We start from the raw sequence: 27,596 nt of genomic DNA, 5'->3' as shown, positions 1-27,596 counted from the left end.
AGGAGAGAAGGAGAAGGAGAGAAGGAGAAGGAGAGGAGAGAAGGAGAAGGAGAAGGAGGAGGAGAAAAGGAGAAGGAGAGAAGGAGAAGGAGAAGGAGAAGGAGAAAAGGAGAAGGAGAGAAGGAGAGAAGGAGAGGAGAAAGGGAATGGGAAGGGGAAGGGGAAGGAGACGGAGGAGAAGAGGATGACTGGAGGAGAAGACTGTACCAGTGCTGGTTTTCCAGTGCACTCCCCAGGAGAAAACTTATGTTGAAAATGGGCATTTCTCAGGAAAACAGCACAGTCCTGCCTCTGGTGCTGCAGGAGTGGTTCATGGCCAGATACACATGTGTTGCGTGAGCGCCGGCTCCCCCAAAACACAGCTGGGTCACTGCTGTTCCACCACACTCCAGCACTCCTGCTCTGTGCCCACACATGGCAGAAGCTTTTAGACCAAAATACCCAGGAAGAGAAGCCCTTGGAGACTGGAAACCCAGGCACTCTGCACTGTGCAGCACAGCAGAGGGAGACAATAAACAGCAATTAAAAAGTACTGAAATGTGGAGAGTTTGGTTCTCATTTTTTAAATGTCATCCATCTGTTGCATGGCTTTTGGTGGATTTCTCCCAGACCACCAAACCCCACAGTTTGATCTTTCTGCCACAATACTCACCTACCCTTTATAACCATGGCTCTGTACAGACCTTTTTGGGACTGAATTATTTTTTGTGCAACCCATTAATATCGGGCAGGTCTGTTGTCTCCAGGTTACAGATACTGGGGTGGGGGAGTGCTGCTCCACAGGTGGGTCTGATGCCACCCTGTCCCCTGGGCTGTACCTGCAGTCAGCCAGGAGGGAACTGGAACCAGCAACTCCCTGTACAGGGAATCTTGTGCAGTCATGGGTTTTGGAGATGTGCAGAAAATTCAGAAGTTGTTTATGGTCAGAGTAACCCATACGCCCTCCACTTGCTCAGAGAGCAGCCCATGCAGCCCCAGGCCACAGCTCTTTTTTTCACTTCCCCATTTGCTAGACAAGCCAAGAACGAAATTTTCTTCCTGAAGGATCACTTTTCCTGTCAAGACTGAACACATTTACTGGATCAGGGTTTATCTGATGTTCTTCAGGCTGTTCCAAACCAAACTGGGCTCAGCACACAATAGAGAGGTGCTCCTTGTAGACAGACCCATGGGCAGCCCACATGGGAAACCAGCCCATGGCCTTTATTTATCATCCTAGAAGGAGTTGCTTTCTGCATTCCTGTAGGAATAGGCCTTTGGAGTCATCAGAAATCTATTAACAGCATGAGGCTGAATCCAACCCTTTAATGTACCAGTTCTGACATGAGATGCACCAATTTTGGTGCACGGATTTAGCAACGCCCACACCTCCACCACTGCTGCCCTCGCTGCCACTGCCTGGTGCTTTCCTGGTGCCCTCCCGGGTGCCCCCCCTTTGTGCCCGACTGCAGCTTTGGCAGGACCAGCCACTACTGTCACCCCCACAGACCTCCCTGGCAGGGCTCACACCCAGCCCGCTCCTCTCACAGCGCCCAGGCACTGCACAAATACCCCGTATCTGACCTTCTCAGAACTGTCCCCTTCAAAGTGGATCATCACCCACCCCTGTGCCTCAGGCATCACCTGCATTACCCACCACACCTCACACCTGTTGAATCATTTTAACACTGTCCTCAGAACAGCTGTCACCCCCTCCCTGGCTCATTTTCCATGAGAAGGATACTCAGGCAAGTCTTGATGACACCTAAATCTCTAAAGACCCTAAAGAGAGCATAAGCACCATCCTCCCTTTCAGCAGTTCATTGAGAAGGAGGATGAGTAATAAACAACTTCCGATGAAACTGGGTTACTTGGAATTATTTTTGTGCCAGGGGCACTGAGCACTGAGGCCACACTCCCTCCACCTTTGAGAAGGGACTCAAAAATGGGCGCCCTACTTTCTGGTGAAAGGGGAGCTGGAAGGAGATTTGGCTGCCTGAGCCCCCCAAGGATGTTCCACGATCAGGCACAGCTCTTCCAAATTCCCCTGCATCGAGAGCAGCACCCAGCAGCCCCAGTCCCCTCCTCATCCCTGGGATCTGGACAGATCCCAACATGTGGGCTCATTTCCCCCTCTGCTCTGTCTCTGCTAGGCACCCACGGGAGGGGAGCACTGGGACAGATGAGGTTTGGTAGGGGGTCCAAGCCTTGCTCAATGAGGCCACTGTGCTATTTCCCATCTGCTCCTCAGCAGCATCTCCCAGCTCCAGAACCGCTGAGAAGGGGCATGGAGAGGGAGCCTCTCCCACGAGCCGGGAGCAGGCGGAGTGCCCCAGAGGACAAACAGGGCATGTTGGAGGAGGCTGCAGCATGACCGTGCCACCCCAGAGCAGCATGGGCTGGGAGCTGCAGCCAGCAGCTGTCCCCACGGTCACGGTACAGTGACACTGATGAGGTGGCCAGGGCAGCTTCATGGTTCATGGACAGGCTCTTTGGGGCAGGAAGCTGTTCTCTGTTGCCTGGGCCTGCACAAGTGAGCCCTGTTCAGTAACAAAAAGAGAACCAAACAGCCACAGCTGGTCATGGTGCTGCTGCTGCTGCTGCTCAGCGTGAGAATGAGCCGAGCTCACCTCGCCCTAATTCCTGGGGATGCAGAGATTTCCCTTTAACCACCAGAGAAGGAACCACCTGCTCTAAAAGGCGGGAGAACAGGGAAGGGTGGCTGGAACATGGATGAGTTCCTTCCATCTGAAGTAACTTCTCACACACAGAGACCTGTTTCTAATTTCAGGGTAATTCACTCTCTTCATTTCAGAGCCAGGTGAGATATTTGCAATCAGCTGCTCTTTATTGAAAGATAAATGCGCTGGTTTTCCTTCTCTGGAGTTTAACAGTGAAATTACTATTTTGTTCTCCTTTCCTCCGCTGCAGAGACTCTTGCTTTGCACATCTGTACATACAGATCCAAACCTTACACCCACTCTCTGGTGTTCCCCAGCAGTCCCACTCTTTGCAAGGCCCATCACCCAGCCTGTCCTTCTCCCAGGGTGTTGGCAAGGTGCCAACCCATAGACCACTGCCCAGCTGGGGACACTGCAGATGTCACCCAGAGAAGCCCCTGCTCCTCCCCTGCTGCCCAGGTCCTGTTTGACATGTGCACAGGTGAGGAGGGAAGTCACACCCAGCACCCTCTGCTTTCCCAGACCAGCAGAGGCACCCCAAGAGAGCATCTGTGCACAGGCCTCACCATGAACACACTGCAGTGCCAGTGTCCGCCCTGCCAGGAATGCCTCTGTCACTTTGGGCCCCTCCTGGGCCACCTCACACCAGGCAGAAAGATGCTTCCACCACCTCCGAGCTCTCCCACTCATCTCCTGGGACCACAGCACACACTGGGAGCCAAGGGGAAGAACTGCTCGCTAGTTCTTCTTGATTAAAAACAACGATTTATGGAGGTGAGTTGCTCAATCCAGAGGAATCATCTAACAGCCTGTTGCCACATGAGCTGTTGTGCCCAGCCTAACTTTCTCCTCCAGACAGCGAAGTAATCTGTGCAAACATCTGGAGCAAGATATACGACTGTAAATGTGAAAAACCAGTAAATACCTTTTGGAAGAGAAGATCCTTGTACTTCAGGGCATAAACTGAATTTTAACAGCTGGGGGATAAGGCCAAGCTTTCGGTGAAAGCGACTCCCCCGGGTCTTGTGTAACCATGGAGACTCCAGCACTCTCCTGGGAAGCCTCTGGGCCTTGGGACTGTCATCAGCAGGGCCATGCCCCGAGCTGACCCTGTGGGTTTGGTGCTGGCACCCTTCCCATGTGATGCTCCTATTAATAACTCAAGAGGGCTCAGCCACAAGGCTCCCGGAAGCCAGCACTGAGACACTGCTCATGAGCTACCTTTGCAAAGTTGTTTTCTGAATAGTCCTCTGTACTGACCAGATGGCTACAGCGAGCATAGGGAAAGCACCCAGAGTTTTATCTATGATCTGGTCCTCCCACCTTTTGCTCTCCCCATGGCTTTTTAAGGCAGATAGCACCCAGTCGTGAGGAACCCACTACTGGAGCATCGTGGTGCTGCAGCACCACTGAATCCTCTGCAGACTCAATTTCTGTGCATGTCAGATCAACCTGGGAAGGAGGAGAAAGCATTTGATAACAGCAAGGATCTTTGCAAATGTTCACTTTAACTTGGTGTCACCTTGAAATCTGGCAAGAAACTGTTGAGTTGGCCCAGAGATACCACTCTGGTATAAGGCTAATCCTCAGCAGGTCAGAACATAGAACACTGATCCATGTGGAGAATGATTGAGGCAATCAGAGCAGCCTGCACAGCAGCCTGGCTGAGTGCCTGCTAGGAAAATTGCCAAATACTGTGTTATTTTTTTCATTTAGCTCTCTGCTATTTAAAGGCAGCCCCATCAGGAACACAGCCCAAAGCATCCCAATCCTACGCTGCCAGGAATGCTGTGCAGAGGGAGCTCTGGGCTGGCCAAGGTGGCCACCAGATCTGAGCAACCTCAGAGGGACAAGGAAGGTCTGCTTCTCTCCAGGGATATATGCAGAGACACAATGATTCCCCTCCTGGACGGAATGGGACAGCAGGAACCCCTGGGCCACTAATTGAGACAGGAACTGCCTTGTTTGAAGCATTTTTCTGTTTCAGGGACAAGGGTGGCATCACAAGGACTGAACTCTCATGTCTTCATCCCACCCCAGCCATCCTAACCATGCCAAGAGGTGTCCTGCCTACTCATGTAGGGAAAGACAACACCTGTGCTGAGCAGGATGAGCTTTTTGCTCACCAAATGAGGAGGAGGAGCCCTCCTTTGTGAGCAGCGAAGGAGCAGCAGCCCTGCTCACAGGGCAGCCACCCAGCCCTCTGGACTCTCCCTGCTGGGACCCTGGGGCAGGTGACTGCAAGGGAGAGCCCAGTGCTGGGCTTGGTCATAAAACAGGGGTGGTGAGCCTGCAGGCGAGGCGTGGGGAATCTGCAGGGTGTGCTTCAGTACTGGCCTGGACACAGCCTGCACATCTTGAGAGAGTCTGAGAGCTGGCAAAACGAGATCAGGACAACATTCCTGTCTTTTCTATTAACTCTTCCAGCATCTTTCTGGAAAAAGCAGTTGAACCTGAGCTTGTGAAACCCCTCAAATCTGTCAAATATTTCATCAAAGCAGGGGTGACTTGTTCCTGCCCATAAACCCCTCAGTGTGTCCAAAGGAAAGAAGAATCAGTGTCACTTTTTTTCCAATCTTTCCCTTTCTCACCCCTTAGAAGCCAGCGCATGTCTATAAAACCTCGTTAAATATCCCTGAATACCTGCCAGGTAAGTTCACTATTATCTCAGAAGAATATAATAAAAAGGAAATTATGTGCCCAGCTATTTCCTTCCCCTCCAAGGTGCTGTTTGTGCTGCTCCAGTCCCAGCTCTCTGCTGCTCCCTCCACCGAAGGCTGTAGCTTGACACCAGCACCAGGAAGGTAATACGTTTCTTTTCTCATGGGGAAGCATTTTGATCTACTGTTGTATAGTCTCCAAGGGTGACCTAAGGTTTTCTGAGAGGCATTTTATGGACTTTAAAACATGAGAACATGCTGAAATATCAGCTTTCAGTAATGCTCCTCAGCTTTAAGAAGGAAGAGATCTGTCTGGAAACTCACCAAAAATTAGAACAGAAATCATGACCTGCCATCCCTGCATTCAGTACCTATAAAGGAGCACGATTTATTTTCACTTCCCCAAAATAAAGACTTATCCATGTACCTCGGGGTAACTTAACATGAAACCTCACACTTTGGCAGCGCTCCCTGCCCCTCCCTGGATACACATACGGCTCCTCAGGAAAGGCAAAGGGCTGCCACCCAATCCCAACATGATCAAACACTGCTGACCCTCTGCCACACTGCGAGGCTGAAGAGCCAGGAAGAGACATAAATACCATTTAAATTAATGATATAACATGATCAGGAGAGGGAACAACTCCACGCACGTGCCTCAGAGCAGCGTGAGCAGCCCGGGCTGCCCCTCTGCCCATGGGCACCTCCAGTGGCTGTCACCCCCAGGACAGAGCCCACACCGGTGCCAGGGGAGCACGGCTCCCACACCCACCCGCAGACACAGGCGTTCCAGCAGCAGTTTATCTGACTGAGAGCCAGGACACCACTTACTATAAATCAACAATAACTTGCTGACTTAAACAAGCATCTGTTATTTACTCTGGCGGCACAAGCCAACCCACTTGGCTTGACACAGAGCTGGTGTGCAGCAGAGACAGATCTGCAAATTATTTAATTGGGAGAAATAGGCAACATTTATTAACTGTTATTTGACTGCCCTTTTTGGCAACAGGACACTGATGTCCCCTGTGGCATAGCCCCTATCCTTCCCTGAACCAGCTTGCCAGCTGGCTCCTGGCACAGAGGAACGAGGGAAACATGACTCCAAAAAGAGGCTGGATAATGATAACTGATCTAGAAGCAGCATTCTGACAATAGCAGGTGAGCACCCCTAGCCTGGGACCTCTGCTCATAGAAGGGAGAGGTTGGGCACAGGGGAAGGTCATGGTGAGACAGAAGCTCCATCCCCATCTCTGCTGCCAGCCCTCTCCCAGGGACACCATGGCCACTGCCACCAGCTGCCAACAACGTGCCTGTGCACCACATAAACTCTGTTAGCACTGAGGAAAAGCAATGGCTTGTGCTGGTTCATCTCTCCTGACAACAAGCCTGATGAGTGACTACAGGCACGTTACATTGCCAGACAGTTCATCTTCCACAACAGAGACTCTCACTGCTGCCCAAGACTCTGAAGTGCAGGTAGAAACCACACATTCCTGAGGCACAGCCTAAGGAAACAGCTGGGCTAGGTGCTTCTGCATGTTCACTCCCAAGGAAAGATGGTACAAAGACCTTGCTGCTGAGAGGGAACATTTAGGCTCACACTTATCCCTGGAGAGCCTGACACTACAGAGCTGGACATGAAGGAGAAGTTGCTTTCTCAAGGGCTGGGGAGGAGGACCATGGACTCCAAGCTCAGAACATGGCTCCTGATGGACAGATGGTTGTGCTGTTTTGTGGGTAGTCACAGAAGTGACCCTCTGGAAGGGGTGCAGGAGAGGAAAAGCCTCCCCTGAACAGGGAGTTGTGCATCTGAGATCGCAGTCGGGCTGATGGGAGCTTAAAGCACTCTGGAGAGTCAAGAAGAGAAGCAGGAACTGACTGCTCCACGGTCACACCAGGTCACTAAGTGTCAGGCTTTTGTGTGCTAGCTCAAAGAGAGCCCAGAGGTGTAGCCACAACCCGACTGCACTCCGGCAGGCACAGACACACACAGAACTGCAGGCAGACGGGGTGCGCTCCTCACCTGAGGGAGCCGTCCCTGAACAGCGTGTGAAGGCACGCAGGCAGAGGCAAAGAAGGGAGAGAGAGGGGACTCTCCGTGTAATTTCTACGCAGAAGGTTTATTAAGCGGACACAATAAGGAGAGGACATGGAGAGCCGAGGATCTGACAAGGGTCCAGGGATTTTATAGTGGGGATAGGAAAGGCGGGGATAAGGGATACAGCAAATGGGATACTTGACAGGAAGTGGGGTTGAGTGCAAGAGAACCAATGGAAATAACACAGAGGAGGGATTTAGGGAAGGAACCAATGGGACATCGAGGAACAAAGAACTTTCTAGAACTGATACATATTAAACTTGGGAAATGAATATACACAGCCTCATACATAAAGCAAGAAGGGAAATACATTAACCAATCAGGGGAAAACGTGCAAACAGCAGAACAAAGGAATCATGGGTTCTCACCATGACTGGAAATTACATGCTAAACTTGGGTGGCTGACCACGACAGCTGGTTGTCTGAGTTCTCCTCAGGAGACAGAGCAGCTGGAGCCTCCTGCACCACCACAACTAAGATAATCATGGAATCAGAGAAAGGTTTGGGTTGGAAGGGTTGGGTTGAGAGACCATCTTGTTCCACATCCCTGCCATGGCAGGGACACCTTCCAAGAGACAAGGTTGCTCAATGCTACTGAAAAGAATTGTATTTTGGCAAACTGGTTTGGCTCCTTTTTGAGGGCAATCTGTAAAGTGAAATGACAAATGCAGGACAGAGAAATCAATTTATCCGTGATTTTTCTCCTTTCCAGGTTTAAGACATCTTAGATTACCACCACAGAGGGGTATTGACCTTCCCTCCTCTCTGTCCCCATTACCTTCAGCTGCCCGTTTGAAGAAAACTTTGCAGCTCCCACATGTGAGGGCTCCGTAATGGCACCCGGACGCTTCATCTCCACAGATCAGGCAGGTCTTCTGAGGCGGGAAGTAATAGTCAATGGGCAGGACATGCTCACGGCCAGTCTCCAACCTGCAGCATAAAACAGAGAGAACAAGGGAAGGGTCAGCAAACGTGGTCAGGACAAGCTGTGGGGAGCATGGTCATGGCAAACCCAGAACTGCAGTGATGGATCAGCCAAGCACCAAGCAGCAAGCAGGTGAGCATCAACTGAGCCAAACCTGGCCCTGACCATGCAGAGACCATGCTGGGTGCCCCTCCTGACACTGCCCACTGCGTGCAGTGTGTGACAAAGTGTGACAAAGTACAGTGACAGAACGGCCTAGGGAGAGAAGGTGACTGAGACTGGCTGTTGCAGTGCTCATGGAATTTTGGCTTCAATAATGAAGCTTGTGCAGCCAACAAGGCAGAGTGCAGTGCTGCCAACCAGCTGATGCCACATTAGCCACCATGCCAAGACATTCTGAGAGCCTGACTCCCCTTCTCCTCCCTTCCACACACCCAGATTCTCCCCTCCCAGATGGTACCGTCCCCTCCCCAACCTGATCTGATCTGTTTGATCAGATCCATGGAGAAATTGTTTTTCCAGAGGGCATGGCAGAAGGAGAGGGGCTTATCCAAATCAGGAGCCAACATGTCCAGGCAGTTTGGAGAACAACAGCGCATTGAGTTAATTACTAGAACTCACTTTTCTGCAACCACTGGATGAGGCAATTAGCTTTTAACAGTCTGCAGGTCACCGCAACTTTTGGGTAAAAATTAGATCCCCTTTAATTTCTGGCATTGTTTGGTGCTTGCAGGTGAGCTCTGAGAAATCGGGTTACATCAACAGTGAGTGTGACAAAGATGGGACTTCTTAGAAAAAACCTTTATACACAGAAAAGCCCCACTGTCCTTGCCTGTCCCTCACCTGGGAGCTGTGCAGATCCCCACCTCAGTTTAAGGTCAGTAACTGGAGCAGCAATTTCATTTTGAGTGATTTCTCATCTCTTTAGCAGGAGCAATCAGTGACTCATCTGTAGATGCAGCTCAACCACCCTTTCCCAACCATCTCCATGTCCAAGGCTTTTCTCAAATTACTGATTAAATGGAGGAGACCCAGTTGGCTGCACCATGCCTCCCATAGTCAAGTCCTGATGCAACCAACATGTTCCTTTCTTGGCTTTCGTGGCATCCTGCTTGTCCTCCTGGTGTGATCCCACTGCCCCATCTCAGGGCAGTCCTATATCCCCCCATGCCATGTGGCACAGAGCCCTAGCACTGGGTGTGAGGGGCTGCTGGAGAGCAGACCCTGCTGAGGAATACCAGCAGCACATAGAAAAGCTTGGCTAAAAATGTCTTATTTATCCAGCATGTTTTAGATTCACACAGAACAGGCCTTTCTGCTGATGACCCAACACCTCTTTCCTCCTCTCTGTGCTATCAGAAAAGCGACAGTGCTCATTTCCCTGTTTCCATAAGGCTTCCACTCTGTCTCCCCCATGCTCAGCACTGTGTGTGCCATGAGCAGCAGGGCCTCTCACAGCAGGTGTCGTGACAAAAGACACAGGACGCCCAGAGGACCCTGGGGTGGTTTTGAGGATTAATTATCTAAAACTGCAAAGCAGGTTCGCAACTGAGTGGCTTCTGAAATAGCTTTTAAAGAGCTGTTCCTGTACGGGAAGAGTTGTGCAAGTACAGAAACACCTTCCAGCAGGTGAGTACTGAGAGTACCCCATACACGTGCCCCTGGGCAGGCCTCCCCGCATGCCCCTCTGTGCTCAGCCACCCTTGGCCCCACTGCCACTGACAGATGGAGACTGGAGGACACTGGCTGACATGGAAGGTGATTCCTGGCCGTGGGACAGGCTTCTCCTGGGGTAAGGCTTGGTGGGGTATGCACAGCCCCAGCACCCAGAGGGGCAGGAGATGGTGTTAAGGCAGGTGGGGAGCAGCTCGACCACAGGCCCCGCAACACCAATGTGGTTCTCTGCCAGCAGCCACTGCCCAGAGCTGAAGCATCTGCCCAGGAATGCCCTTGACTTTCAAACAATGCCAATTTGCCTTTTCGTTTTTATTTTTAGAGAGAGAATTGCAAGAAAAACATAATGTAAAATTTTCTAGCAACTCAGAGCAAGCTATGCTAATGGTTCCCCTAACGATCCATATTCCTGATTCCAAGGGACATTTACAGGGTGTTCTCAAAACATGCAGGTAATATATAACACTGGCCAATGAGCCAAAGAGGTGCCTGGAGAAGCTGCAGGGCTGTGGGACAGGCAGCGCTCTGGGCAGAGCCCCAGGTGCCACCTGCCCCAGGGTGCCAGTGCGCAGCAGTGCCACAGCCCCTCGCCCCTGTTCAGGGCACAGGAGGGACACACACAGGAGGGACACGAGGGGTGGCTCAACGGCCAGCTCACCACTGGCAGCTCTGAACTTCCCTCTGGGTGTAAGTTTGTACTCCGTGGGGCTGTGCTGGTGCTCAGGTCAGACCAAAACAAGCCCCGTGCGTGCTGTGGGGGGCTCGCAGTTGGTACAATCTATGGCAAGTGTCAGCCCCGCTGCAGAGCGCAAAGCAGGGCGATAGTGCACTGGGGCAGACACAACTGGGACGTGGTGACGGTGGCAGCGATGCCAGACCCAGCACAGGCCCTGAAGGCCAAGGTTGCAGCTGTCACAAAGGAGCTTGGTGGCTTTGAGGGGCAGGGACAAACAACCGCAGTATCTCTCCTACAGCTCTAGGATGAGTTTTACTCTCATTTCAGAAAGGTTCTGTAATGAAATGGAGGGTTTACTGAGCTCCTGTCACATGCAACTATTTCTGGAGAGTAGAAACTATCATTTTGCAATGCAAGCAGTTGTTTGTCATTAGTTAAATTTCACTAAACAGCCACGTTCTACAATACCCCCAGAAAGCCAAGAGCAAGCACTGGTAAGAGAGGAACCAACCACTTCTCCTGATCCACAAAGGAAGTTTCCATCTCAGCAACAGCCAGCACAGGCTGCCCAAAAGGAGCCAGGGAACAATTGCCCCATCACCCGTGACTTCCCACCCCTAAGCCAGACCAGGACAAAGTGATGGTGGCTGCCACACACCCCCAGTTCATCCCACATGGGAATGCCAGAGCAGAGCACCCTGGTCCCATATTCCCTGAGGAAAGGGGGTTTGCACCTTCACCATGCTGTGCCCAAAACCTGCACATCTGTGATGCTCAGGAGGATGCTGAGCCAGAACTGAGCCAGCACTCATACGTGAACTCAGGTGACACAGAACCCTATCCAGTCATTTCAAGTACTGTCATTCCTGAGACATTCTGATGTTTTCAGGAGGAATCTCTGCTTTTAAAACAGCATCACTTGTGCATGACATTCTCTAATGCAATATTAAATTTAATTGGCTTCCCCTCAGTGCAGCTGTGGGGCTCTTGCCTGGATGAAGTTCTGTGACTCTCACCAAGGGGCCAGACCCATGCTCAGCGAAGAGCATGACTGCTCACTTCAGGCACATCCTTGTGTCCCCTTGCACTGTTATTTGGCTGCCAGAGGCTCCAGCCGGAGCTGAGCCAAGCCTGCGCTCACAGCCACCACATCACACTCATCCAGATAACAAGGCCTGCACATAAACTTTAAGGCATTTATCTGTTAAAATGCTTTGAGCCATTTAATCTATAAACGTGCAGCCTTGTACACTGAATTCATGTCCTTTCTTCTAAATAGTCTTGAGGATGTTTCCAATGTGTCCATGCCTTGTTTTCATGTGCGATGGCAGCAGAGGCACGATAGCGTCTGAGAGCAGAGCAGGGTGCAGCATGAGCCCCAGGCCTGGTAAACACACATAGGAACTGGATTGTCACCAGATTTAAATAAATATTAGAAGATGACAATGTGTTTTCCAAGCATTCCAGCAGTGCAGGCTGGAAGGAAGAGCACACCTCAGAGAAAGCAAAGGTCCTCCCACCAGCAACTCCCATGAGCAGGCTCAGCTCTCTGGCCCTGGCACTGCCTCCCAGCCCCAGGGGCACAAACAGCTTCCACAGGCACAGCTGCACAAATCCCTTCTCAAATCTCCAAATTAAACTCTGGTTTTTGTTTTCAGACACTCTGTTTACTTATTTTGACAGCTTATTTTTCACACAGCAGGTCTCCACTGCAGCTGAAGCACCCTCAACCCCAGCACCTGGCTCTTTTCTTTCCTGTGCTCCTCTGTGGTGCATGAAGGCTGCTCCAGGCCTGGAGCTGCATGGACCCAGCCTCTGTTTGTCCCTGCACTCAGGAGACAGCCCCAACCTGCCACCTGACCAGCCAAGGCACTGCACACCCATAAATGGGACAGGCGGCACAGCCACGGCATAACCAAGACTCCTGGGGAGTCCCCCCATTTAATGGCCATCCTGGGCTCTCACCTTCCAGTCATCCATAAGGAAGAAGCAGAAAAAAAGGTGAAAGGTGGCAGGTTTGCTACACCTGGAATACAAAGCCTGGGCAAAGCCACCCTGCAGCCTCTGCACCTCACCAGTGGCCACAGCGGAGGCTGCTGCCTGCATTTGGTACAGCTGACACCAAAACTTCTGCCTCAAAGCCTGATGTCCAGCCAGGGGCTCAGAGAGCAACTTAAATAAATCAGCTCAGAAAAGATGGAACACTTGATTCCCCCAGCCAGAGCAGGTGCCTACAAAAAGAGACAGCACGAGCGCATCGCAAGGTCGCTTCAGATGGGAACTCACCTGACTGCGAAGCACAAAGGGGACAAAAAGCAAAGGAGGAGCAGCAAGGCTGCAGGCAGGCCGCAGCCTTGAGGAGCACCCCCGAGGTCATCAGAGCCCTACACTGTATCCTCCTGATGACTGCAAAGTCACCTGCAGTTACCAAGGACAGGACCTTGGTATCCTTGTTGCATGGAGAACCCTACTTATTTCCCAAGGAAACACTCCGTCCTGACTGATATTTATGCAGTAGTTTAAGCCACACCATAATCTTCCATCTTCAAATCCATCTCCTCTGCTGAGAAAAAGAAAATGTGCCTGTAAAGAAAATCACAAATAATGAGACACACTTGATACATATATTTCATGCTCCAAGAGACACTACCATGATGCCAGATGTGGGTACAGGCTTACAGGTCCCAGGAAAGCATCCAGGGTACAGACTTGTAGTGCCACATACCAACATCTTCACCTGCAGGAGAACTTTTACCTTTCCCCTCTTCCAAAACCAAGTGATGCTTATGAAATGCTCTGGAAGAGGGGATGTGAGTTCTTGGTGGCTTTTCTCACAGCCGGTTTGCCAGGAGGATCTCCAGAGGAACAGAACACTGTGCCAGCATCCAGCCATGGGGCACAGCACCTTGGGTGAACCGGCCATGTGGCCCCCAAGACCACCATGGTCCCCCAGCTAACCACAGCATCTGGTACGGTGCTATCAAGAGAAACCCAAGGAAGAACAATTCCAATCAGTTTCATGTGGACTCCAAATGTATTTGGAATTTTACTGGGCAACAAGGATCAAGTTGTGCTGGTGGCCAGAGGCCAGTGGCTGGCTCCCAGCTGGGCTGCTGAGGGACGCCAGGATTCATTCCCAGACTCAGATATTTTAAAACATGAAATATTTTCCCCACTTCCTTCAGAATTATTGCTAAGGAAACCAGTGCTGCAAATTCTGCGTTTTTATTTCTCCATTGGAGGAAGCACTAGGCAAAAACAGTCGGCAACAAGGGTGGGACCTGGTGTAGAAACATGAGGAGACCACAAATACCATGGATTTGGCACCTGACTGGGGAGGCACACGGCATGAGCCAGCACCCTCCCCCTGGCACAGCACGGAGCCCTGGGGATGGACGGGGACCGGAGCAAGAAGCAGAACCCCCCATCTCGGGTAGCAGCCCCCCTCCCGCCCCCTTGCAGTGGGGAACGCCAAGGATCACTGCAGTGGTGCTGCAGCGCTGGTCCCACAACTTACCAGCAGAACTGGGTTATTTTTAGGCACGTTTCTATCAAGACCAAACCTTTGCAGAGACAGGGCTGCAGGGGCATAAAAATCCTTTGCCTTATTATGCCTGGGAGTGGATACAAGCTCTATCTGCAGAATTTCCCTTCAGCTCTGCTGGCAAAGCACTGGGTTTCTAGAGGAGACTTCATGAGTTGTGCAATAGTATCGTATTCCCGCGTCCTCCAAGCGGATCATGCTGTGAGTCATCTCAGCCAGAAACACACTAATTGTAAGGGAGGTTTCACATATTTAGTGTCTGGTCTCCCTGCCACTCTTAGCCCCAGTCTCAGCAGAACAGGCAACACAGGAGCAAATCCCCCAGCAACCCACAGCCATTGGCTGACAACCACCAATCCCTCCTGCTCCCTGGCCCAGCTGTCCTGGCGTGCCTGCGGCTCACAGCTGCCTACACCTGCCAGCTGCACAGGGATTGGGGCAGGAGCAGGGCAGGACCAGCCCCTCAACAAGGCTTGGATGGTGGGGATGGATGGATGGATGGATGGATGGGCAGGCAGCTGCACCAGTACCAACCTCAATGACAACTGAGGGCAGCCCAGCCAGGCATGGACTAGGAAACAGTGCTTTGATGCCAGTTTGCTCTTTTAATGACATATGGCAGGGACAGCCAGACCTGTCGTTTTGGGGGCTAAGAGCATTCCCGGGAAAACAGAGAGCAGAGCCCCACAGCCCTGCAGCAGTGCAACCAGCTGACTCCAGGGACCTGTGGGCATGGGGGGTCCTCCTGTTATCACAGACCCACGCTGGAGTTTGGGCTGGCCCTGCTGGGCAGTGATGTCCAGAGAGAGCTGTGGCACGCTGGGGATCAAAGCCCTGCCCCCTACCCCTTGGCCATGCTTTTCCAAGCAGGAGAGGAATGAAAGCAGCCAGTAATCATTTTCTTTCAAGCCCACCTGCAAACTAAAACACAGATGCCACGTGTAATTTTAGGCCTCACAGCCTTGAGAGTGTTCTCCCGAGCCTCTTTGAGTGAGCAGTGAGAGAGTCACCTTAGGACACGCTGCAGCCACAGCGGCTGCGCACCCGCCTTGACCCCAACTCTGAAACAATAGGAGGGCAGGGGCATAGCAGGAGGGCACAGCATGGCCAGGAGTTAACAGATCCCCACTGGTCCCAGGGGATCCTGCAGGACACACTGAGCCCCCTCCATTAATTGCAATCACATGCAGAGGGACTGGCCAGCCACCCTGCTAACTCCAGGCTGCCACCTTCTCCCTGCTGGACATGACAACTGCTTCAACTCGGGCCATAATCCAAGGGTTTAAGCACCCACGTGGCAAAAGGGAGAGTGAACCTAACAAGAAGAGAAGAGCTGTGCCCCGGAACGTCAGCTCCCATCTCAGCTCAGCTCTGTCCAACCCTCAGCACAGCTCCAGTGGGATGTTCCCTCCTGCAGGCTCCCCAGCACTGTGCTCTGCCCCCTCTTCAAACCACCCCCAACAAGGCCCAGAATCAAGGACCCGGCACTTGGCACAGGCTGTGCTCTAAACAAGAAAGGGAAAAAGTCCCTGTGCTGCTACTGTTTTTCTAACCATTTAAAGAGGCTCCAGGGGACTGGGGAGCAGACTGGGAAGTAGTAGATTTCTTCATAAGGGGAAGATCCTATTATCAGGCAAAAGACTTTTTGACCACAGGGGACATGTGAAAACAAAGCAAATTACGGAGAGCTAGAAAAACTAAATCCATGTGAACAGGCTGAGTTCACTGGGACGATGTCACATGTTCTGGAGCACAGGAGCATGCACAGGGACAAAGCCCAGAGCCAGCCAAGGGGGTCACGGTCCACACTGCACCCATGGCCCCAGACACGTGTCCCCCAGCCCTGCCCTGCTAACAGAGCTGGCACTGCCAGCCAGCAGGAAAGGCAGTGGGGGTGACGTGGGGGGCTGGTTCTCAGTGTCTGAGCGGGGAGAAGCAGCAGTGCCAATTCCACACCGAGCCCTGTGCCACCCACAGAGGCTCACAGAGCTCCAGCCACCTCTCCTCCTGCAGGTGGCACAGGGCACGGTGCCTGCCCTCCAGGGACATGTCTGCAGAGGAAATGCTGCAGGCCGCGGGGTGAGGGGTGGGGATATTCCTCATACAGAAGAGAACACACATGCCATCTGGGTGTGGTGTTCACAGGAGGATGATGAACATCCACAAATGTGCACAGGCACACACTATTCAAGAGAAACAGTAAATCCGAGCTCTTTTCCAGTTAACACACCTCATTTATTCCCAGATGAAAGCTATTAACCCCATCAGCACAAAAACTCCTTCCCTGTGTTTCCCTTTCAAGAGGACTGGAAATAGGAATCCAGGCGTCCCAACAGCAGGTTGGGAGATGTGCAGACGCTGCTCTGATGGTTGGCACGAGGGGGAGGAGGCAGGAGCTTTCATGAGGAAATTTGTGATACAGAAACTTGTGCCTGGGCTCTGTTCTCAGCACACAAGCCAAGGTCAAAGCGGTTTTTTCTGCCATTTCTAACCAGCAAGGAAGCAAACACAGCTAAAATATGTAACAGGAGCCAAAATGCTGAGGGCTGGTAAAAACACCAGAGAAAGAAGTGTCATGTCATTTTGGGAGAGACAAGAAGCCTCCTCCATTCATCCCCAGGCAGAGAGAGCACAAGGGGAAGGAAGCAATCTCCAGGGTTTTCCCACCTCATCCCAGGGACTGAACACATCCTCTGTAAAATGTATTCTGGAGATCTGCAGCGTCCCCTCTGGCATTTGTATGGATTGCTCCTGCTGGCAGCAATTCCAGAAGCACTTAGCAGGATGGGGGTCCGGAAGATGAAGATGCTGCCGTAACACAGAAGGATTTGCCCCAAGGTTCTTCCCAAAGCCACTGTCTGCAGCCAATCCATGTCTAGTCCCTTCTGGAGCATATTGGTGTGGAGGGAGAGGGCACCCACCAGAATGCACCACCCATCCTAAGGCCACAAAGCCAGGCAGGACACGGCTTGGGGCAACATGGTCTAGTGGGAGGTGTCCCTGCCCATAGAGGGGAGTGGAATGAAAGGGCCCTTCCAACCCAAACCATTTCCTGAGTCTATGACCAGACTCCCCAGGCTCCAGCAAGAGCTGGATCAGGCAGCCAGCACCTAGGACATCCCCCCAGCAGTGCCTGTCACAGACACCTGGCTGCAGACATGAAAGGCAAATCATTACAACTGCTCCATGCCCAGCGCATGAGGGGTGGCTGGGACTCTGCATGGAGCTCTCGGGCAGCTCTCCTGCTCTGCACAGCCTGAGCAGGGCTCTGCCAGCCCAGGCACACCCCAAATGTGTCCCAGGAGCACCCAGATTTCAGGGCAGACACATCAAACGGTAAATGTGCCTGTGCCTGACTGCTTGCCCCAGCTAAGGCTGCCCAGAGTGCTCCATCCCCACACCAAGGGCATCCTGGGCCAGCACTGTCAGTGTCCCAGCATTGGTGGTTCTGCACTGACTCTCCTATCCTGACTTAAGTCGTATCTTTTGCCCCCAGAGGTTTTTGGGAAGTGACAGCTGCCTTGCCTGTCACGCGGTGCTCAGCATGGTCCACCAAACCCCCAGCAGCCCCACGCACCAGGCAACATGACGGATCCCTCAGCAGAAACACGGGCTCATCCCATGAATCATTATTCATTCATATTCCTCATCCCGGGAATCATTATTAACTTATTAGGGTGGACTCCCTTTCCCTTTGGATGGCACAGGGAAGCCACCAGGACACCTGTGGAAAGCATGGGTGTAATCCACTGCTGTGGACACCTGAGCTGCTTGGAGTGGCCTGGGAAAAGGGCAGCAGCTATAAATACCTGGGGAACTGGTTTACACTTTTAAGAGTACTTCTACTACTGCAAATCACTTAATCTGAGGTCTGTGAAACCAATCCCACCACTTCTGAGGACGTGTCAGCACCTGTGTTCTCACTATTTGCAGAGGCGTCCCCGGGCGGGGGCTGGGGAGCTCCGAGCCAGAGCGCAGCAGGTGACCTTGCTCTTTCTGGCCTCTGTTCAGACTGCACTAACCAGGGAGCAAGCAGCACCATGACAGCAGCTGAGCCAAGCTGACCCAAGACGACCCAAGCCAAACCGAGCCTGCCCTCCTGTCCCGTGGCATCCTGCAGATGTCCCTGGGGAGAGCGGCGGCTCCGGCGCAATCCCGAGGCACGATGCTGCACTCCCGCAACCCCTCTCTGCAAACACTGCCGCGGGGGCTGGACAGGGGCACTGGGGCAGCGGAGGTGAACGGGCCAATGGATGGGGCGCAAAGTCCAGCACGCTGCTGCAGGACGGTCCCCAGCACCCGGCACAAAGCCAGCACAGCCACCTGGGACTCCAGCGCTGAGCTGCCAGGGCTGCGGCCACTCACACGCACCAAGGGGCTGCTGACAAACCTCAGCCCCTGCCTGCAGAAGAGGGACAATTTCTTTCTCCTCAGTTGCCAGGAGGCTGAATGAATCGCTGCTCATGAGTGCTTCAGCAGTAAAGTACTACTACTGGGAGTATTTTTATTACTGTTAGAGGATACTTTGAATGTCACTTAAAAACACTGGCAGGAAGAATCAGGGTTGCAATGACTAGATTTAAAGCAGAAAAAAGCACAAGCACACACCTCAGTACGAGGCAGACAGCAGTGGTAACAGCAAGAGAGAATATGGATGGAGAACCCCCGTCACACGTCTTTGCCATGACAACTGGGCCAGTTCCTTTTCATTACAATGAGCTCCCTCATTCCACTATTGCTGTTAACAAACAGGGCTGGTTCTGGTCCCCACAGTGCGCAGCCACGGTCGATACCAGGGCCACCAGCCACTGCCAAGGCCACCACTGGGCAAGCCTGCGCTGGCCAGTGATGTGACCATATCTGCCTCTTAATTGTTTACCAGGCATAAATGCTCTGCTACAACAGGAGATGGGACATCTGCCTCCTGTATGCTGGATCTCTGGAGGAAAAGAAAGAGCTAGAAAGGATCCAGTATCCCCACAGGAAGCGCTGCCGTTGCTGTTCTCCTATGAATATGGTGTAGAGCTGGGCTCATCCAAGGTGAGAGCAGATCATTCTGGTCAATGCTCACCTCTTACACAATGATGACCCCAAAGGGAGGTACCTGTGCCCCCTGTGCCACATCACTACATGCACGTGGTGTCACCAAGCTGCCCTCCCCAGCTGGCCCAGGCTGTCCATGATGGCATTGTGGCACTTGCTTTGCATCCGTCTGAGGTGCAGATGTGTCTTTTGCAGAAAATCTTCCAAAAAGAAAATTAACTTGCACAAAGTAATGAGGCTGAGCAGCTGTGCAAGGGGGAATCTTCACTTTTCCTATATATTTCCAATGTTCCAGAGCCATCCACAGCTGCATGGATCTCTGGGATCTACCAGGGCGGCTCTCAGAAACAAACAGTTTTTACTAGAAGTCATAGAAAGCCTCCCACTGAATAGTTTTCTTTCAGTAAACACTCATTTGATAAATTTTATATGTTCCACAGGACAATAAAATAAATACAATTTCTTTCTTTTGTAATTTTAGTCCACAATCACTAGCAGAAAGTATCCACTGCAAACACCAACCCAGCAGCCTCCAATGAGTGCTCCAAGTCTAGACAGCAACTGGCAATTGAGAACTGGCAAACTGGGACAGGCACCTTCAAACAAGCAATTTATAAAATATGAATGAATGTCCGTGCCAAGAGTGGAATTCATGGGAATGACAGAAAATCACAAAGAACTGAGCTACTGCTCTCTAGTACAACTTGTTCTTAACCCTGTGTAATTAAACTGTTTTCATCACACCAAAACGACTGCAAAATATGACTACAAAATTTTCAATATTTTAGGAAATTTTGTGGTTTCTTCCTGCAATACATCGCACTGTTTCCAGCTTTCCTCCCGGCTGAGGAGCACGCCCCTCTCGCCATGCACAGACTCTGACTTCTGATCTGCTCCAGTTCCGCTGTGCCTGTTCCTCCCACTGCCCATCCGCAATCCTCCTTTAGCTCCCATTGGGACTCAGAGGTGACCCCTGGCACGGACACAGAGCAGGCTCTTGTCTCTGATGGAGCCCAGCGCGGCCTTGGAGGGTCCTGGTGCAGGGAGCTGGCTTTGCCCCTTGGATGCCGCTCACATTCGCTGCCTCGCTACAGTGTTTCTGCTTTGATTCTTCCCAGGACCGTCCCACACCTTCCTCGCTCTGAGAAAGGGGCCAGAGGCAGCGACTTCCAGGAATCGTGGGCTCTGTGCCATGGGGACAAATCCCAACTCCAGCACCCACTGATGCCTGTCCCCACGGTGGGGATCCTGCCCCAGGGGCTGGAACCTGCACCCATGGTAGGGATCTTGTCACAGGGAGAAAACCTCATCTCTGCAGTGAGAATCCTGATCTGGGAGTGACTCTTGTCCCCTGGGCTACGAAACATACAAATCAGTATTTTGACACACTCTTCTGTCCTCAGAAGCAGCACCAAAGCACTTCCCATTGTTAACTGGCTCTCAGTCTGGAATTAAGTTCTCCTAGGAGGAAAACCAATGGTTATGCCAGAGACTGGCTGCAAGGAGTGGTGCAAAGCACAGCTCATCTGTGCAATGGAAAATGAGGGAATCTGTAAGCAGCAGGAAGAATGTAAAAGCTGCAGAAGCTGGAGAAGAGCTGCCATGAGTAGATCCTGTGCAGCTTCCAGCCCTGAAGCCTCGGGAGAACATACAAAATACTTGTGTGACTCTGACCCATTGACAGCTTTTTGTGGATTGTTTCTTTGGCAAAATTTTCTGATTTCTCAGCCATTGCTTCCAACCCCAAGTGCCACATAAAGCCTGTCCTTCCACTGCAACCAACACTTGAGAGGAACCAGGGTGGAATAATCACTGCCGATACCAAGCACAAGACTGTGGAATCAGCTTCCAGAGGGTGTAAGAGCTCAAAAATTCAAGACGTGTGGAGAAGAGGATGGGAAAGCCCAGAGGAGGATGGGGCAAAGTCTGCCTTTGAGCAGTGAAGAGGCAAAGAGACGCTGTGTACCCTTAGAGCAGCTGGATAGGTCCCACACAGACACCCTACATATCTGCCCTCCACAGCCCAACACCTGACAGGTGATCCATCTCCCTTTCCCAGTGGTAAGGGAGAGCTGGAGCACAGGAGAGCAGGGAAGAGAGGGAGAGACAGACAGAGGAGGGAGGGGAAAAGGAGGAGACCATTTTATGATATTTGATATATGCTCAGGAGCGAGGAAAAGGAGCCGCCAGTGCCGTGCTCCAGCACAGCGCTGAGCAGTGCCCACCTGGCTGCTCTCCCAGTCCTGAGGGGTTCTCCTTGCTGAGCGCAGCTCCAACATCTCTGCAGCTCCAGTTACCCAGCCTCAGTGTATCACTCGTTTCACAACCTCAGCTCCAGCCATGACAGACATGCACCCTGCCATGGTATCATGCCAGCTCACATTCAACCAACCCCTGAGTTCTCTAATCCAGCTCCAGATGGATTATCACAGTCATCCTGTGTCTCTGAGCAGGGAAAGGGTGAGAGGTGATGAGGAAGAAATTTGTTTATCTTTTCTCCATTTTTCAGGAACAACCAACAAGCTTTAGCACATCCCCAATTCTCCTGGCCACCAGAGGTTCCCTGTCCATGTGTCCGTAGGGGCCAAAGAGACCGGCTGCCCACACAAGGTTCTGCCATGGTCCTCTCATCTTCAAAGAAATATTTACATCCTATGGCCAATTGCCAGAGCAGAAAGGTCACGCTGACAACAGCAGATGGGAGGGTCAGCCCTTTCCCAAGGGCTTTGGAGTTCTGCTGGTGCAGCGCTGGGGGTCCCCAGAGCCCTTCTGGGACTGGGATGCCAGAGCAGCTGCTGCTGGGCACAGACTGGAGTTCGGGCACCCCTGAAAACGACCTCCTGCCTCTTGGCATAACAGCTGCCCTTCATCTCTTTGTCAATCTTATCTCCTTCCACAGGCAGGAATTACTGCAGGTGTTATCTGTAAGCCTATCACAATTACAGAGCTGAAACGATTACAGAGCCATCGAGCCAGGTGATGAATGAACACATGGCACTGGCCCAAAATGACCACAGCCAGACTGGGGAAAGGAACCAAAGGTAGATGTAACCAACAAACAACAGGATTGTAACCAGTATGGCACCAGGTAACAGCAGTGATCGCAAATGCCACTTAAAACCATCTGAAGCTACATGGACAGCAGGTTTTCCTGAGCCAAAAGCCCCTTATATCCTTTCCTCTCCCTTGATCCCATTGCTTTAGTAACAGCTCCTTCTCTAATTCCATTTCATTCTAAACCAGAGGCCAACCCCCTCCCACCTGCTGCTGGAATTTGTCTTCTGATGGCAGAACCTTGGATTTATTCTGACAGTGCTGCATCTTGCTCCTGGAACAGGTTATTTAGTCACCTCAAAGACTGCTGGTAGTAATGATGCAATAAGCGGAGCACAAAGAGAAACATCTCTAAATCCACAGGGTAACAAAGCCTGAGGTTAATTTGCTAATTACCTGTAAGCCTGACTGGTGCAGTCAGGGACACTGTAGCAACAGCTTTAAATTAAACCAAATTGTGTTAATACCCATAGTGTTTCTGAGATGTGCCAGCGCCCCTAAACCCTGGCAGCCCCCCCAAATATTAAGAACTGCTCACGCTTTAGTGTTGTATGAAGGGTGTTTAACTCAAAAAATACTTACCCATACCTGGTCCCAACTGCAGCAGGATAGAGATGGGGCTTGGGAGAACTTCATCTGTGAGGGAAGAGCCATGATCCTGCTGGCAGACAGCAGGACCATTCAGAGAGGAAAGAAAGTAGGAGCAACACACCTTGAAACACTCCTTATTCTCCAAAGCAGAGGGGGCTGTCTGTGCCTCTTCCCCCAGCAGCACCCCCAAGCACAGGGCACTGAGGTGCCCATTGCCCCGGGCTTGTAAAGCCCCAGAAGTGTCCCTCACCATCCTCACAGAACACTGAGGCTGCATCCTCTGAGGCTACGAGGGGAAAGCTCTACGTGCAAGGTCAAGTAGGGCAGGAAATCAGATCTAGCACCAGACAGCAGAGGGGTGCAGGTCCAAAAGCCAATCATCCTTCCATCAGGGAATTTTACTACAGAGCCTCTCAGCTCCCACGAACCTTTCTTCCCACAGTCACTGCTGCCTGGGATGCTGGTACATGACCCGCTGTTCCAGCTCCAGCAGCAGCAGAGGCTGTTCCTGCGCTGGCACCCACAGATCCAGGAGAAAATGCAAAGCTGCAGGAAGGGGCCAGCAGCACGCTGTAAAGCTAATGGAGACTTTGCTAGGACGCAATGTAAACCTGGCAGCGATTAACACATATGGTTGAGCCAGACCATGACAAGTGTTCCGCTTTCCTTACGGTGTTTGAAAATTACATCTGAACACAGAGACACGATGCCAGCCCATTACACCTCTGCAGCAGCAGGGTAGCGCTGTACAAGCCTTGGAGCTCAAAGGACAAGATACTGGTGGTGTAAAGGTTGCTGTGCCAGCTCCGACCCTGCTGATCCCACAGAAGTCTGCCAGGGGAAACAGGCACAGCACATCAAACAGAGCTGCAAGGAAGAGGACTATACAGCACTTCCCACCAGGAATGAGGGAAATGTCGTTTATTTCTAAGGCAAGACTCGGGCAAAATGTACCTGCTGCTGCCTAGTCCAGCCCCCAAGACTGCCTGCAGACCTCCATGGGAGTCCACACCTGCTCTCCTCAGTGCAACATTCCCTGTCTGTGCAGGATCCCACTGCACAGGCTCTGCAGGCAGAACAGCCACACGGAATAAACCTGCACCACCATCACCAGCATCTGAACGCTGAACTTTTCCAACTCGATTCCTCCCTGCCCCCTCTGCACTGATTCCAGCAGAGATTTACCCAGACTCCAGAGGCACATTCGGAGCTTTGCCACGTACAAAGCTCACAGCTGGATGATGCTCACAGCTGCACTCTTTCTGACCTGTCACTACTTTTATTCTTTTTTCTTTTGCCAAGCCCTTGACATCTCTGTACAATCCCCCAGTAAATCACTGTGTGGGTGGAATTTGCCCCAATACCCAAATGAAGCTGTAAGCATTTAAAACACAAACAAGCCCAGAGGCAGTACACTCACCCAGTGCTAATTTAGAGGTAAAATCTAATTGTTCATTTCAGCCTTTGCTCCCAGCATCCCAAGCATCACGGAGTGAGTGTGTGGATGCAGGACTCCCACGATGCAAACCCCAGCTAAGGTCTCACATACTCTTGGATGGGGCTGCTTCTGAGCCAGCAGAAAATCCCTTGGACAGCCCATTCTCCCTCCCATTTCCATCAGCTTGGCCACGTTTTTCTGTGACAGGTGAGCATGCAGGTGCCCATTGGTTTAGATGCTGTACAGCTATTTTACAGAGATGGCTCATCTTCTTTGAGGTTAATCAAAATTATTTTTGATTGAATCCTACTTCTCAAACGAATCTCCCCTCCCCTGGTGCATTCCCAAAACCTGTTCTAGCTCTACTTTAAAACGCATTTTCTACCTGTACTTAAAATAGCCCTGAAGCACAGGTGATGTTTCTCTTCCACTACGTTCGGGGTTCCCTGCTCTGCACAGTGCATTCCCGGCAGGCAGTTCTCGGCGGGACAAGTTGCCAGGAGGATTTTAACTCGATGTCAAGATCCGTCCGTGCTTCGCGGCACAGCGTCCCGATCTCGCCCGCTCCCAGCGGCCGGGAAAGCGGGATAACAGATGCGTGAGGAAACGACATAAACACAACGACCTCACGGGACGGCGGGGACACCGGGCGTGCACCGCGGTATTCCTGGCACGATCTCGCCTAGTCAGTCCCAAATGTCAGCATCCCGGCAAAAGGGAAGGTTCTGCAGCGGAGAGGTACACCAAGGCGGGAACAGCCAGGACATAGCGGGGTTGGACCCGTGGTGAGCGCGGGGCAGCTGCGGCAGGCGGCGGGGCGGCTGGGGGAGCGCGGAGTGCCGGTGGGCTGCGAGGTGCAGAAGGTGGCATGAGGGGTGCGGGCACAGGATGCCGGTGCTGGAGGGAGGTGGGATGCAGGATGCCGGCGGGAAGCACAGTGCAACGTGCGCATGCCGGTGGGCTGCGGGACGCGGGTACTCACCGGAGATCGCCGTAAGCGCCGGCGTAGCCCTCGACCCAGGGCTCCAGCTCGCTCTTGATGCCGGCGGCGGAGGCGGCGAAAGGCGCCCGGCCCGGTGGGTACCAAGCATCGGCAGGGCAGTCGGCCGGCCCGGCGGGCGGCTCGGGGCACGGCCCGTAGAGCTGCCCCTCCTCGGCGAAGAAGGTGGGCCAAGGGGGCGCGGGGCCCGGTGGGACCAGCTCGGCCCCGAAGCGGCACGGGCCACCCCAGCCGCCGCCCGCCGCCGGCCCCGCCGCGCTCTCCAGCTTGACGCGGCCGAAGCCGCGGGGCAGCCCCGGCCCGGCGGGCGGCTCGGCGGCCAGAGCGGCCTCGAAGGCGGGCGAGGGGTCGCGGACGGGCGGGCGCGGGGCGCGGGGCGGCCCGGCGGGCACGGCGAACATGCAGTCCTCGCGGGGCAGCGGCTCGGCCGGCATCTCCAGCGCCTCCAGCGCCAGCCCCATGGAGGCGGACACGGCGCGGCACAGCTGCCGGGCACTGTCGCCCAGCGGGTCTTCCTTGTCCGCGGGCTCGGTCTCGGGCGGCGGCAGCAGCGGCGGCATCGCGCCCGCCTCGCCCAGCAGTTCCCTCAGCTCTCCGGCGCAGGGAAAAGACGAGCCCATGCCGGGGCCGGCGGCCGGCAGCGCCTTACCGGGGGCACGGGGCTCAGGGGGCGGCAGGCAGCCGGGCGGGGATGGCAGGCAGGCGGGGGAGTCCGGCGGCGGCCGGGGGGGAGTCGGCGGGCAGGGCGCGCTTGGCGGCGGCTGCCCGGCGCCCGGTTCCTCCCGCGGCTGGAAAGCGTCGCAGACGCTCTGGAAGAAGCTCTGAAAAGCCCCGCGGAAGGTCCTGCCCGGCGGTCGCGGGTAGACGCGACCGACCCCCAGCTGCACCTCCATGCTCGCCGAGCGCGGGGCAGCGATCGCTGCAGCGGCGGCGGAGCGAGGCGAGGGCGGAGAGCCCTGGCAGCGCTCCCGGGCCGACCCCCGCGGGCCGCCTACGCGTGGCGCTGCCCCGCGGTGCCCATGGCAGTGGCCGTCGGGCACGAAGCTCGGTGCGCGCAACAGGCAGGGAAAGTTGTCGGCCGGGCTGCGGGCAGGTGCGGCGGCAGAGCGAGGGGCGGGCGGGGGAGGCCGCGGGGAGGGAGGCGCGGCGGGGAGACCGCCCCGCGCCGCGGCTCCGCCGAGATTAACCCTGTGACGGCCGCGGCGGCAGCGGCGCCCGCCTGGCCCCGGGCTCGGCGCGGCCCCACCGGCGGCCCTGGAGCAGCGCGGACGCGAAGCCGCAGCCCCGCCGCAGTGTCCGGGCTTGGCGCCTCAGAGGGCGGATCGGAGAGGGATGAGGCTGCCCGGCCCGGCCCGCTGGGGACATCGCGTGTCACCGCGGCCCCCGGGCGAGCGTCCGACCCGGACACCGCGCCCCGGCTGGGCAGGACGGGGCGGGGATGGGGGTGCGGCGGCGGCTGTCCCGGTTCCCAACTGCTGCTGATGGAGCGGGTCCGTGCGGACCACCCGCCCCGCCCCGGCTCGGCTGCTCCCCCGCTCTCCCCCCCGCTGACAGCTGGCGCAGCCGGGCGGACTTGGTCAGAAAAATGCTCCTTTTCGCGTTGGCGTGTCGGCGCTCAGCAGCTCCCCACCCCCGGCCGGGCTCGAGCCGACCCCCGCACCTCTTCGTTCGCTTCTTTCCTGAAGACCGGCCGCCCTCTTCCACCTCCCACTGCCCCGCGTCGTGCCACAGCCCCCGCCCGCCAAAGCACGAACCATCCCGCGGGCATCCCCGCGCGGGTCACGCACCGGGATGAAAAATACCTCGCTAGCAGAGAAATTAGTGCAGGACCTACCGTACACAAAGCTTGAGCTCCCCTTGCTGGTCCTGCGATAACAATCCTAAAGCAACTTCTGGGAGGCACCATCCCCAAGCAACCTAGGAATGGAATAATTTTCATTCGAGGGAGCTTAAACAAGCCCGTTACTTGGAGCCCCTTTGAAGACAAAGGGAAAAAAGCCATAAATAAGCGGAGCCCATGGGGAAAACAGAGAGACATATCCCATCTTTTAAAAGCCTTTTTACAAGCTGTAGAAGATAAAAATAAAAACCGAAGTCCAGCCAAGCAAAATTTGGCAATGTCCTCCATCCTGCCTGCGTGATCAGAGCAGCTGGAGGAGGGGGAGGAGGGTTGGTGCACGGGCAGGGACGGGGTCACTGCTGCTGGCTGCTGCAGCAAAGGACAGATGCT

The 27,596-nt window shown here is 53.7% G+C and overlaps 1 protein-coding gene across 1 annotated transcript in view; it reads right to left on the bottom strand.

Annotated features, from left to right (window-relative positions):
• AR (androgen receptor) overlaps positions 1 to 26,484 on the bottom strand; it is a 39,587-nt gene extending 13,103 nt beyond the window's left edge. Inside the window, exons 1-2 of the mRNA XM_042029217.1 lie at positions 25,349 to 26,484; positions 8,200 to 8,351 (exon numbers count right to left, since the gene is read on the bottom strand). Of these exons, the coding sequence (XP_041885151.1) occupies positions 8,200 to 8,351; positions 25,349 to 26,259 (1,063 nt within the window). The 5' untranslated portion in view covers positions 26,260 to 26,484. The remainder of the gene's footprint in view (positions 1 to 8,199; positions 8,352 to 25,348) is intronic.
• Between the last annotated feature and the right edge of the window lie 1,112 nt (positions 26,485 to 27,596).

Source organism: Corvus kubaryi, unplaced genomic scaffold (assembly GCF_017639235.1).
Source record: "Corvus kubaryi isolate FWS band 111438036 unplaced genomic scaffold, C.kubaryi_AGA036_p1.0 37322, whole genome shotgun sequence".
In the NCBI taxonomy this organism is placed as follows: Eukaryota; Metazoa; Chordata; class Aves; order Passeriformes; family Corvidae; genus Corvus; species Corvus kubaryi.
The sequence above is the reverse complement of the archived record's forward strand: the minus strand, read 5'-3'. Positions and strand labels throughout refer to the sequence as shown.